At 42.0% G+C, this 14,687-nt stretch overlaps 1 protein-coding gene across 3 annotated transcripts in view; it reads right to left on the bottom strand.

The window, feature by feature from the left end:
* LOC119160984 (TBC1 domain family member 13) overlaps nt 1–14,687 on the bottom strand; it is an 87,721-nt gene that overhangs the window by 55,798 nt on the left and 17,236 nt on the right. For all 3 annotated transcript variants that reach the window (XM_037413279.2, XM_075880272.1, XM_075880271.1), the window contains exons 3-4: nt 11,901–11,941; nt 9,200–9,261 (exon numbers count right to left, since the gene is read on the bottom strand). In XM_037413279.2, the coding sequence (XP_037269176.1) occupies nt 9,200–9,261; nt 11,901–11,941 (103 nt within the window). The remainder of the gene's footprint in view (nt 1–9,199; nt 9,262–11,900; nt 11,942–14,687) is intronic.

Below are 14,687 nucleotides of genomic sequence, written 5' to 3' on the forward strand. Positions count from 1 at the left end.
TGTGGGGTTTTAACTTCCCAAAACCACCAAATGATTATGAGACGCCGTAGTGGAGAGCTCCGGAAAATTTTGGCCACCTGGGGTTCTTTAACGTGCACCAAAATCTGAGCACACGGGCCTACAGCAATTTCGCCTCCATCAAAAATGCAGCCGCCACAGCCAGGATTCGATCCCATGACCTGTGGTTCAGCAGCCGAGTACCTTAGTCACTAGACCACCATGGCAAGGCAAAGCTCTTAAAAGGTCTGTTTACAATGTGAATAAACTTGCGAGGCTTTTCGAAGATGGGCACCACAGTACGGAATTGCGAACTATGGGGCAGTGTTCAAAGTACCCACACGCCATCGAAGAAAAGAAGGACTGAGACTTGAAGCGACGAATCTTGACAAGATCCTCAGTCTACAAGGAAAGGTTTCAAGAAAAAACCTCATGAGGCATGCTATTTATTTACAGAATATTGTCCACCCTCCATGAGGGTTAATAAAAAAGTGGTAAAAAAAAACATTGTAAAAGCAAGGTAATGCAATGGCAATACATGAAGGGTATACAAGATTAAAACACACGTAAGAGTAGCGACATCATCACGTGCGAATGCTGTGATGATGGGAATGACCAATGTATATGACATACAAGCAGAGCAATACATTGCCTACAAAACGAAAAGATTCAAGAAGATAGAAAATGTTAAATGCATACGCAAATAGTTTAGCAGATAGAACTTAGAAGCATGGACATGAGATTTTCAATACTTAAGTGTTGGCTGGACTACAGTAGTTGAATCAAGTGCATACCATTTTCTTATCACAAGAAAAAAAAATGAAAATTGGAAGATATTGTTATTGCACAGTATTCTTTGAACATAAGATTGCATTTTTAGAGTACTATCCATTTTTATTTTTAGAACAGCCAAGGCTAAGCATTACAGTCAAACCTCAATATATCGAACACGGATATATCGAATTATTGCTTATATCAAACGGTTCCTATATCACGCGGGAAATTGCATGCATTATTGATTTTTTATTTCGAACAAAGTTTGACATATAATGGATACATCGAACTCAGCCACCCCAAACCACCCGCGCTCCATTGACAGGTGGCGAGCTTTCCCGCAACTCTCGAAAGTAGCGGTAGAGCGCCGGGCGTTTACGAATGCTGCACACATCGATGGTGGCCACTTTAACGTAGCGGCGTACGTGCGCCGCAGCCTTGCGGTAGAGGTTCTTGAATGAGGAAAGTGAAGAGAAAAGCGCGGAGCTGTTATTGTCTTTCAATACGAAGGCACCGACACGGCTTCGCGTGGGGGAAGGGGGAGTGGGAGGTAAAGATTGAGGAGGAAAGTATAGGAGGGAAAGGACGCAGACGACTGTCTCTGACGCGGCCCGCGCTACCGCCGGGAAAGGGAAAGCAGTCAGGCGAGCCGGCATGGGCGCGCCATGTGAGCACTTTACACCCGGACTCACGCCGCAGCCTTGCAGCTTGCAGTCGTTGCAGTCTCTATGGTGTCAACGGCACACTGGGCACTTGTTGCAAGCTCCTCCCTCATAGCATCGGCAGGCATCGGTCGTTGTGCTCGCAGTGTTCGTGCGTTCGGAGTGAGGCCTGTCGCGCGCTATGGTGCGCGACAGGCCTGACTCAGAACGGCGGAGCTCATGGATGTGGAGATTGTCGCCGAAGCTACTACTGAGCAGCCAAATGAAGACTCTGCCGAGGTGGATCCCGCAAGCGCTGATGGTGCCCCGCTCCCGACATCAGCTGAGGTCGTAGCTGCCTTGGCCCTTGTGCGCCGCCACTGCGCCGCGATTGAAGGCGCCGGCCTATCACTTATGGATCGCCTGGACTATATTGAGGATGCAGTCGTCAAACATGCCATGGCCAACAAAAAGCAGGCTACTCTTTTTCAATATTTTAAACCAACACAATAAATACTATGTTTGAATCTTCAAGTGAGTATTTACTGCACCACGCTTGAACGGTTCGTTGGTTGTTTTCAGCAAGCTGTTGACGCAATTTTTTGGTGATTTTATTATATCGAATTCTGGATATATCGAACTATTTCACGATCGCCGCGCTGTTCGATATATCGAGGTTCGACTGTAGTTTTAAAGTGGCCATTCAACAATTGGTAGAAGAACTTCAACTGATAAGTTTTTGCTCCGTCACAGAGCGAAAATAGCTCTGCTCGGTGCAGAAGTTTGGAAGGGGAATCAGTTCGCTTATAGCAGTTGAAGATGAATCTTACCTCCTTGCGCTGTTTGTTCTCGAGCATAGCTATGTCAGTGTTTGTTGAATGACACCACACTATATTCGCATATTCCAGTATGGATCTTATAAAAGTAATGCAAAATGAGCGCTTAGTATCTGTAGTAGTGTAACATCGCGTCTGTTTTAGAAAAAACTCTTACATGCGCAGTCCACTTGAGATCAGATGATATTAAAAGACCTAAGTATTTATACTGATTCGCTGTCCGAAGAGTTACACCGTTCAGGGAGTATAGAAATAACAGTATGCTTTTCTCTCTGTCTATGTTCATCACAACTGTTCTTTTGGCAATTAATAACTATCTGCCAGTCTCAGTACCTCTGGGCTATATTGTTTATAGAATTGTTGAAGGAAACCTGATTGCCAACGACTGATTTCACTGTACATCATGCAGTCATCTGTAAATAATCAAATTTTAATGTTTACCATTTCAACAATGTCATCTCTGAATAAGAGGAACAAAAGCGAGGCAAGAACAGATCCCTGTGGCATGCCGTAAAGGACCTTAAGGGGACATGTGCATTTCGAAACAAACTTTTTTGTTTCTGGTTAGATGATGAAAATTAGCACAGACTCTAAAAATGGCCTCCCAGTGCTTCCACACAAATTTCGAGGCGATCATACAAACCTCGTGGAGGGGCTGGCAGATTTATAAAATGGCAAAAATAGTAATTACTGAATGCATAGCCAAATCTATGCTGAAGGAGGCTGCATTTTCAAAATAATTTTTTTACAACACAAAATTTTATAGTTATTTTCTCCAGCGACACTGCAATCAGCACACTTACACTACGAACAAGAAACCCTATGAAAAATTCTATAGTGAGTAAAATGAAAAACTAAGATCGCAGCCCCCTGAAGCACAGTTCAAGGAGCGTTACAAAACAAACGGAATCGAAATCTGTGCAGTGGTTGCCGAGATATCTGCTCCATGAGCTGAGCGTAACACCAAAAAACAGTATTGAGAAAACTGCGTTAGAAGTTGCACCTTTTCTTCACGTCTCCAGAAGACCTAAAGATAGCGTTCTAAGGTTTGTCTTGAGATATTTGACTTCTCAGGCATCTGGCCTCTAACCAGTGTGCCTTTGTTGCCTATATTTTCATAACCTTTTTTTTATCTGCTAAGAACAAGAATGGATTTCAAACTAAGTACTCTGTATGGAGTGATGGAGTGGTGTGATAGTAGGCATGACAGAATAGATAGTAATTGAATATGGCCATATACTGAAGTGATTAGACATTTTTTTGTGTTTAAGCTGTCATTAGCATAATCAGGTGCTGTTTGATTACAAATAATCACTGAAAATTTTTTTATAGAGACAGGTTTATTGCATACGAAAAATGGCTGACACCATGCCAGCCTATGCCTTCTTTCCAAATGACTAACAGTTATGAGCAGAAAACTGATGGCACTGAAATTTTTTAGAAGTTTATTTAATTACACGAGTCGTGCATTTGAAAACTCGTGCCCCTGCTTCATATATGCTCTTTTGCCACTCTAGCCGTGAAATGCATCATCATACGGCCGATCGCAGAAACGCAAATGTACGAGGCTTTTACTGTCTCAGAACATTCATATACGCTCACCGCGATACCAAGCAAGGCTCCAAGCATGTCTAAATTGCATCAAAAAAGCTTATTCACAGTCCTCCATATGACCGTGAAGTGCGCGGTCGCGTGGACAGCGCAGCCGGCGCGTGATGCACTTGCCGGCGGCATTTGGTGACGATGTACGAAATGTGTACCTGCGATGACAAAAAAAACTGGCGCGCACTGTGCTTGTTATCGCATTTTTAATGCAGACACGCAAAACTGCTAGCCGCTGTTCCGAGCGATCTTGGCAGTGAAGGGGCGGGGGGGGGGGGGTTGACGAGCTCGACAGTGGGGTCTGCTGCTGATGCGTAAAATGCCAGTCTGCGGTTCCAAGGAGCTAGCGAGTGATGTGCTTCGTTGCTTACGAAGAAGCACGTTGCCACGAGTGCGCTAGCGCAGCATTCTTGTCCCCAAAGTTCGTCTCGCCGTCAGCGAAGTTAGGCCTAAAGACAACTAATGATGCGCCGCGCTCGTAGTAATCTGATCGTGCATCCGGTGCGCCCACTCATAGTAATCCGATTGTGCTTCTCCTTACAGCTTCGTTGCTTGGGAAGAAGCATGTCACTACGAGTATGCTAGCACGTCGTTCTTGTCCACAGTATCGGCGTCAGCGGAGTTAGGGCTAAAGATGACTCCGATGACACGCCGCGCTCGTACACTGCGCGCCAGCTCGTAGTAATCCGATAGTGCATCCGGTTACAGCTCCTAACTAAAGCGTAATTATATTATAAGTGGTCGACAAGCTGTGAACATGTCACGAAGCAGTGATTTTCAAGAGCCATGTCTTCGCGACGCACAAGCAGCAGATGACGATCTGTCGGAGCGAGCATCGGGCGAATGGCAAGGCGAGCTGAGGTAACATAGCGGCCACAGCCAATTAAGGACCTCGAAACAACCTACGAACATTTGCTTTTTGTTCGCTTGTCTTCAAAGAGAGGAGCCAGCTCAGGCGGAAAATTTAAACACGGAGAAATGCTTTTTCCGATGAGCCCAAAAAGCCGGCTCCGGCAGCGCCATCGCAAAGCTATAATTTTGCGAAAATCGCCGTTTTCTCGCGATTTCCAGAAAAAGTTTCACTACCTAGGAAGGTGATACGAATTTTCCGAAGCACTTCTGTGTGGTTTTCAGTGTACAAATTTTGGAATTGGATAAAAAAAATGTTCCAGAAACTGAAATCTTGATTTTTAAAAAAACTATTTTTTGCCATTTCTTGCGATATCAAAGCCGCGTCCCCCCCTCAACCGCGCTAGAATTATGTCGAACTTTAGTGCACAAATTGGTAACGACCTGAAAGGTAAGTGCTAATCTATAGTGCGGACAACAAATGGAGCACCATTGTTACCACGCTCCTAGTTTCATGGCGTCTACTGTCTTCCCTTCCCAGGAAAAAATTTCCTGCCGACTTTCTGCTGGTTTCTGGTGGAACCAGCAACTAACCTGCTAGTTTCCTGCTGGTTGTACAGGTTCCAGCAGTGTTCTTGCTTGTTTTCAGCTGGTTCCAGCAGGGTACTTAATTGTTTTATGATGACCCCAGCAGGCAACCCATTGACCGTGCTGGTCCCAGGAGAGCGCTTACTGGTATTCTGTGCAGGTTAATGGTTTTCTCCTGGGATGCTGCTGCAACGAGCACGTAACGTGCTGGTTTTTAGTCAGCTTAACCTAGTTCTAGCAGTGAATCCACCAGTGACAATATAGCATTGCATGCATTCATAATTAAGTCCATCAAGGTGATAGAGTGAGCTACTTGAGTGTCGCAGCTGTCATTATAATCGATTTCTGTAGCACGAAAAATACAGGCAGGACAGCCCTGTCTCCTTCCATCATGTATCCATGTTTTTATTTATTCTTTTATTCTTCTGCACTATTGAAGTGAATGCCAGTCGTTATGGAAGACAATTTAGAATGGTTGCAACACGTTGTACATGGTGCAGATTTTACCATGATCTCAAGTGCTCTGTGTGGCTAAGGTCCAAAATATATACATCACTGAAAAAAAAACTTTCATTTATTCGAGCTTTCCAAAGCTCGAATAAGCAAGATACTAGATACAGTACTTCAATGCCACACAAATCTCCCCAATTTAAACCCCCAACTTGGGTTTGGTCAAACTGAGCAAAGAAATGCCACTGCGGTTGATTTCCCGCAGAACATTCATCAACCTCTGCCACGATCAGACCACAGTGAACTTTGCTAGCTTGCTCTTGCCTGCTACAACGCTGCTAGAGAAGCTAACACCGCCGTAAAGAACGCCGCATTGCTACTTCTCGTACAGTGCCCAGCATTGCCAAGCATTGAATTCGCCGCCATTTTCATTGACTCCTCAGTTGTATTAGTCTCGTATCTATTCTAAGTTTTTCCAAATTAATGCTGAATAGTCACCTACCTAATATTACAAATAGTGCACGATAGAAAAGTTGTACTATTTATTTACAGGTAACAACATAGTCCAAAATGATGCATAAATCATCATGATGCCTTAGCACCGTAGTTTCGTATAACTTATGTTGTGCCCTTGTCGTGACTTGTCCACTTTTTTTTTTCCATTTGTGTGTTCGGTGTTAGCAGCAAGTTCCCTCTGAAATTTACGTAACAGTAACATGTAATAGCTTATTTTTGGATCAGTTTCATTGGTCGAAAGTGCCATAAGTGAATATCAGCCTATTTGAGCTGTTTTTGGTGCTGCGTTATACGGTGTCTTGATTTCGTGAGGGCAGATCGAGGCCTGTCGTATTTTCCAGCCCTCAATCTTCAATGCAAGTAAGTTGCATCATTTATTTCAAATATAAGTAAACTGTGCATATCCCGAATGTTCCTGTGCTTCATTAAGCTCACTGTCGTTGTATATTGGTGTTTGCAATGTTAATGAATGCGTGTATACATGCCGGTTGGTGTAAGACAAGTTTGTTTTATGTGTAGCCCCGCCGCGGTGGTATAGTGGTTAAGGTACTCGGCTGCTGACCCGCAGGTCGCGGGTTCGAATCCCGGCTACGGCGGCTGCATTTCCGATGGAGGCGGAAATGTTGTAAGCCCGTGTGCTCAGATTTGGGTGCACGTTAAAGAATCCCATGTGGTCGAAATTTCCGGAGCCCTCCACTACGGCGTCTCTTATAATCATATGGTGGTTTTGGGACGTTAAACCCCACATATCAATCATTTGTTTTATGTGCAATGAAGTATTAACACGCTGCTTAATTCTAATTTGCTGAGAGAACTAATGGTGCTGTAGAGATGCAAAAGCTAATTTGCTTAATATGTACATCCTTCCGAGCACTGCTTCCCGTGAATGGATATTAAGTAGCGCTTTTTTTTTTAGATTGATATCCGCAGTCGATATCTGCATGGACATTGAAATCTTTTATTTTGTAATAGTTTGCCTGAATCACTGGGCTGCCCTCGACAATACAGACATCTGTGGTGTGGATTAAGGTTTTCTGTGGATTTCCGTCCGGAATAATTCAATACATCGAGCCCAAGTCAAAGCTGGCAGATTACCTATTTAGATTTTCAATAAAATAGTTTTTTAATAAAATATAATTATTACTTCGGATCAACATTTTTGTGATAAGTGTGTACTTAAACTTTTGAAAAGGCAACACCTTTAGAACTACATGCCCTGGAGGGGAAAAAACTTAATCTGCACATTGGTACCACTCTAACTCAAAGTAATAAGAAAATGGAATGTGGCGATTGTTCAGCTGTAAAGAGACTAACTTCCAGTTAGAAGCATGCCAAATTTCAGCTGGTTCAGCTGCAATAAAATTTGAGTTGACAATATGCAGCTACAATTTGAATTGTTGCCAGCTTTGTTGCTGGGAAGTGTGCTGCGTGTCAGCGAGTTACAAGTTGGCCGACTGCCTGCGACACTGCGCTGGAACCAGCAGCTACGGGCTCAATCAGCTGCTTGTTCCATCACCTGCTGGTTCCATAACCTACTGGGAATGCATTAATAAACCAGTGCTGCTGGAACCAGTAGCCAAGCAGCAGGAAATTTTGACCTTGATTGTTTTTTTTTCTGCCAATTGCTCAGTGCTGTGGGATTCTTCAGAGATTTAAATGCTGTAGTAAGGTATAGAGCAATTTTGTCATATTTTAAAAGAACATTGCTTTAAAACAAATCATTTCAAATTAATGACACCCTTCGATCTATTAGTAGTTTATAAAATTACTAAAACTGCACTGTACCACATAATCAAGAAGCATTAAGGTCTCTCAACATCATGTATTATGGCCTCCTGCTAGTGCATTGGTGCAAGCAACTTTGATGCAAGTAAAGTTTTACTTACACTAAGTTAAATAAATCGCCACATTCTCTGGTAGCCATCATACCAAGGCATAAGCAGAAGTTCAAAAAAAACTTGCTTGCATAATTAGTAGACAAGTCTCATAATTAGGGGGCACAGTAAATTGTCAAGACTCAATCTACAGGCACACCTATCACTCGCGTAAAAAATTGGTAATTCAAAGCAAAATGATAGGTACATTTTTTCCCCCCTATTAACCTTAAAGTCTAGCACACAGTGCCCCTCCATGCTGTACATGAGTTCCATAAAAAGGTCCCTGTCAATAACTCATCTGTGCACACCACAAGGCAAATTCGAAACCCGTCGAGCTACAGTGTAAGCATGCAATTGATCGTTGCACGACGGTACTGTTGATAGCGATGTGACCATGACGTTTGAAATGAACGAAAAAAAAAAACCATGGCAACTCTGTAATCGCTTATGGTTCTTTTTTGTATTAATAAAAAAAAGGCAGGCATCATGCATGTGGGCTATGGATGTATTCCAATGTATTCCATAAAACTGAAGTGAACAGGAATATTTGAGCAATGTCTGGACTTTTTTGCTGTAATGCAGGTTATGATCCTCTTGCAGCAAACTTCGTTTATACAGGATAGCAGTTTAGTGGCGCTCTGCTGTTTAGAAACACGAGATGTATCAAATTCTGTGGGTGCAAAACAGCAGATACAAATTCATTTTGTTGTTTCAGGATTTGGTTATCGCAGGTATTGAATAAATACAGTAGACTCCTATTAAACGAAATTGCTGCTTAAATAAACCAACTGCCTGTAACATAGTTGGTTTCGTACTTGAATTCTGTACGCCTGTTCATCTCTCAGTAAACGAAGCTCCTCTTAAACGAAACACATTTTCCTGGTCCCTTTAGCTTTCGTTTAACAGACATCTCCTATAACAATCATAATCTAGAATTTCACTGTAGAGCCTTATTTCTTCATCAAACCATCCAAGTACAAACCACTACTTGAATCTATTGCTTCAAAACGAAGAAACCTTGAAAGGCACAGTGAGTTTGAAAAAATGGCAAACGGATGTAAGCACGAACCTCTGCTTAGCCAGGACGGCTGGCCATTCCGAGCGGCTTGCAGGCAAGAACCCGAGCAGAAGCTGGAAAGGGGAAAAAAAAAAAAAATTTACAAGGGCGCAGCCGGCCTACATACTCGTGCATAGATGTTGAAGCATACATGATTAATATATAACTCTTTAGCGACTATCTACCAGTACACTTCTCATAAAATTTTCATACAAAATGGCCGATGAAGATAACGCTCGGCACCAACAAAAACTGGTCCCACACAAAAGCAACAAGGATAATACTAGCCACACTTGTGTTTCGTGATGCTAGATGGACACACTTTTACAAGCTGGGACATTTGTCTCTGCTTTTAGCACTCTTCATTGTGATGCTACAAGATGAAGACACTACAGCGTTATTTCTACGCAAATAAAAGAAGGCCATTTAATTGAGAGAATGGCACGATTTTATTCAAAAAAAAAAAAAAGCTCTACGAATTGAGCGAGAAAAAGTTTGCAGTGTTTGGCATATTCTTTTTTTTTTTCAGTTGCAAAAGGACTGAAAAGGCATGAGGTCTCTCCTCGGCAATTGCATAGCAAGAGCCATGACGAGGAGAGCATGATTAGAAAACAAATAAGAACAGAAAACTAGGAAAACTCGCAACATGCAGGTGAGTGGAAAAAATCTGTGGGAGCATACTTCATGCTGTACCAAGTGAAAAATTGCGAAGTTGAGCCCTTGCTTACTCTCAATATGATGAAAGCAGGCATAAATGCTGTGTGCACCAACTACTGTGATTTTATGTCGACTGTGACCAGCTCACAAGAGCCCCGCCCCGGTGGTCTAGTGGCTAAGGTACTCGGCTGATGACTCGCAGGTCCGAATCCCGGCTGCGGCGGCTGCATTTTCGATGGAGGCGGAAATGTTGTAGGCCCGTGTGCTCAGATTTGGGTGCACGTTAAAGAACCCCAGGTGGTGAAAATTTCCGGAGCCCTCCACTACGGCATCTCTCATAATCATATGGTGGTTTTGGGATGTTAGACCCCACATATCAATCAATCAATCAACCAGCTCACAAGAGTATGAAGTTGGTTGTGTTGGTAATTGATTTGATTTGATATGTGGGGTCTAACGTTTCAAAATCACTATATGATTATGAGGGACGCCGTAGTGGAGGGCTCTGAAGATTTTGACCACCTGAAGTTCTGTAATGTGCACCCAAATTTGAGCACACGGGCCTAGAGCATTTTTGCCTCCATCGGAAATGCAGCAGAGTATCTTAGCCACTAGACCACTCGGGCAGGGCTTGGGCGTGTTGGTAATACATAACCAATAACGTAGCGCGTAAAAACAAAGACACAAGACCAATAGGAGCGCTAACTTCCAACAAAATTTCCTTTGAAGAGCGTACATATTTTAAAACTATTTTGACTGTTTCTTCGCATTTTGTGAGTACATGTAGATATGTACGCTCTTCAAAATAAATTTTGTTGAAAGTTAGTGCTTCTCTTTGTTCTTTGTCTCACAGTTTTTACGCGCTACGTTATTAGTTGTGAACAGCTGTGATTGTAAAAAAGTGCTGAATGTACATTCACTTTTCAATATTTTTGCAACACAGAGTATAACAAAAAATTAAGTTCTCCGTTCTAGTTAATATTTCTATTTCCCTCAGTGCTTCTTTCTGCACACAATGCAATTTTTTCTCACTGAGAAGTCAGCAAACAAGAGAAGTGATAAACAAGGGACAAGCCACATTTTGTTGAAAGGACATTACCGTAAGCATGCTCCGTGTTGTTCAGCAGGAGGGCAAAGAGTTACCGACAAATGTACTGCGGCCTTGCAGGTCAAGGCTCAGTGCATACCCTCTATATTTCTATTACATTGACTTAATTTATAACTTAACATGTTATTTATATGAGACAGCATAATGTCCAATAACTGAAAAATTCAAATTTTTTGACACTGAATTAAGCTAAATGCCCCACCTTTTTACGGTGAATGAAGAAGCTGTCTTAGAGAAATTCGCAACCACTTATGCAATTTCTCCATTCGCACGTCGCTTCACTTCATTGTGTGCATCAGGTTGGCGCCTTAAGTAGGGCAGATGCCAAGTATGAGCTCTCGGGGAAGAACAAAGCTGTGCCTTGAACAGACGCTTGCCGACTGACCTCCCAGTTGACTCCAACCGGAACTACTGGTCTTGAAAAGGCCAAGCCACGAATAAAGCGCAGACGACCGATGCAGATGCACGTTTGACCCCACAGGTGGCAACACTGTATTATCCTACTGGGGATGCTTTTCCTGTTGATTGATGGTGATGTAACAATCTACTGAATTTCTATGAAATCGCTTGCCGTCTATTGGTGCTCTCCTGCAATGCACTAGCCAAGTAATTTGAGTGTTTACTTTCCCAAAAAACAGCAGTGTACATTGAGTAAATGCCCAGAAAAACGTAACAGTGGTGCCCAAGCAACTGCTTCCTTCCTGCACTATAACGTTGTATTGCTGGCTCATTCAACTAATTTTTCATTGACAATAATGTTTTCGATGGTGCTACAGTTTTGATTCGGCAAACGACCTTTCAGCAGCTGCGGATTCTTTTTTACACTTGATTAAGATTAAACACATTTCCATGACTGTCGGTCCCAAAACTTCCCCAGAGCAATTTCATAAATGCATAGAAAGAACGCAGCCTACGCAAGGTACAAAAACCAACTAACACGTTACTTACCCGCCAACAGAGAGGCCGCAAACCACTGTCATCTGGAATGCCTGCCAAGAGAAGATCTCATTATGAAATAGCACAGAGAGAGAGAGAGATAATTCTATTACACGCACAACAAAACCATTGGGACAATCCGAGCCTCAAATGCACATTTCTCAGAGAAATTTCAACACACCAAGCCTTTTCTTCTACAGCGAAGACATCATTACGAGTTCCAAACAATTTTTATGGGGCAGTAATAAATGGTGCTATAGAATGCATCGAATCTTAGCAAGAGAAGTCAACAACACAGATTGTTCAGAGCCTAAACCTGCTATATGATAAGGACATTGATGATGAACTGTCACAAAGAACAGCAGGGAACATGCAGCTGAATGCTGCCAACTCTATATAGACAGAACAGAATACAGAAGAACATGCATTGAATACAGTGAAGAGTGTAGAATGGCAAAGTGACGACAAACCAAAGTGCCTAGAAAGGACCTAGAAGGCACCTAGTATGTCAACATCCATGCTGTTCGCAAATCCTTAGACAACTTTTGGGCGGTAATGAACTAAATCTTCAGAACTTCCAATTGCACAGCTTATGTAGTAATAGGCAGCTGCTTGGATTTACATACATCGGTTAAGTCCCTGCCCCCCTTGTTGATATCAACCTTCACCCCAGACCCCCTCCCACACCACAAAAGCAATCAAACAACTACCACACTGATTTTTAACTGTGCCAACGCCAACACAGCCCACAATTGATGTGGGATTTAACGTCCCAAAACCACCATATGATTATGAGAGACGCTGTAGTCTAAGGCTCCAGAAATTTCGACTACCTGGGGTTCTTTAATGTGCACCGAAATCTGAGCACATGGGCCTACAGCAATTTCGTCTCCATCGAAAATGCAGCTGCTGCAGCCGGGATTCGATCCTGCGACCTGCAGGTCAGCAGCTGAGTACCTTAGCCACTAGACCACTGCGGCAGGGAAACACAGCCCACAATGAATAAGCAGTAGTTGAAGTGCACTGGCAGTGATAGTAGCAACGTGCTAAGTAATTAGCCCTAGGTTAAGCCAAGCAAGAAGCTATCATATTAGTCGGCAGTTTCTCGTAAAGTAAAAATGAGTGCAAAGCACTCTTCTGCCTGTTGCACTGCATATCAAAAAGAACCAAAAGGACTGCTCCCTTTCATGCTGAATGCAGTGAAATGAAAAGTGAACGCTCTAAAGGAATATAAGAAAATAGTACCAGGTGAACATGGACATGAGATGATAACGAAAAAACACTTGTTCTTCGGATGTACGCATTCATGCAGAACCATTTTTTCAATAGATTATGTAACAACAACCCTCGATTTCAACAATGCTAAACAAGAGGAAATAGTGTTTTTGTTATACAGAGCATGAAAGAAACATAAGAACCAAACATGACATGCAAAAGTGAGATGATCAGCTGATGCACTAAAGTTGGCCAGTCCCTTCCAGTGACAAGACATCTCCTCGACAAACCCTCATTGTTTCAATAATTTCAGCATACTCAATTCAAGTGCAATATGAAGTTCAACGTAATTATTAGTATTTTTTAAATCAATAGAGATGCCATAAATTCTATTAGCCTTTAGAATTCATTCATTTGAAATGATTTGTTTTAAAGCAATGTTCTTTTAAAATACGACAAAATTGCTCTATACCTTACTACATCATTTAAATCTCTGAAGAAACGATTGCCATTCAATTAAGAAATAAAAACAAGACATATTTATTAAAGTTATCAATGAAAGTTTACCAGCGGAAAATTATTTTCCCCTTGATGTACAATTTGTCTGAAACAGCAAGAGCCTACTGTTCGCTGCCTACACACACAAAAAAAATAATTGAATAGGCTAAGAAAAAACAAAAACCATGGATATGTAACGCACAAAATGGTGCGAACAAAGCATATGTGCTAAGTAAAAAAAAAATTTAACCACAAGCTTTTAATCTGTATATGTGCAAGAGTTCACACCTTTTCTCAACTTGCCAAGCAACAAAATCTGGTTCATATCGTCTGTACTTTTTGCTGTAGTGCATCTGTATCGAAGTTTTCATCCAACTACAATTGTCAACTGAAGATTAGTACCTGCTCGACTGCATAACTTTTTCATATTCTGGAATTGAAGCATCTTGGGATGTTATTTCCCTCGGTATTACTATCACAGAAGGTGAAAGTATATTACATAATGGAAAATGTGCAGCATGAAGCACTCAAGTGTGAAAGAAAGTTATGGGAGGATGGAGTGAGCAATCTAATGACAAACACTAATAACAAAGAATTTATTGGCCACAAAACAATGAAATACGTACACACAAATAATATGTCTGGCATACATAGCATCTGAAAACACAAGTTGCACCTAGTTACTACACTTGTTTTGTCAAACACTGCGCGAGACGAGAGTCACATTAGCAAGCTGATAATCCTGCAGTAAACTTAGGCTTGGCATAGGCCGAAAAGTCCACATTTGTTACCTTGTAAACCGATTGATGGTGGAGAGACGATTGTCTCAAGATTGCTTGATATAATATGTCTATAAAATTTTCTGCATTCCTTCATCGAGACAATTTTGCACACATCTTTTTTGGAAACTGGCCGGCAGCAGCAGGTTTTGCAGTGCAACACTAGGTGAGACAATTTTCTTTTGTTATATATCATTTTTGTGTTCCCATATTCTTTTTTTTAAGCAGCGCCCCCTTGGCCCTATATGTATAACTGCAGCCACATGTCAATCGCTAAATGTTTTTGATCACTGGCTTTACTCAAAAA

This window comes from Rhipicephalus microplus, chromosome X, assembly GCF_043290135.1.
Source record: "Rhipicephalus microplus isolate Deutch F79 chromosome X, USDA_Rmic, whole genome shotgun sequence".
Classification (NCBI taxonomy): Eukaryota; Metazoa; Arthropoda; class Arachnida; order Ixodida; family Ixodidae; genus Rhipicephalus; species Rhipicephalus microplus.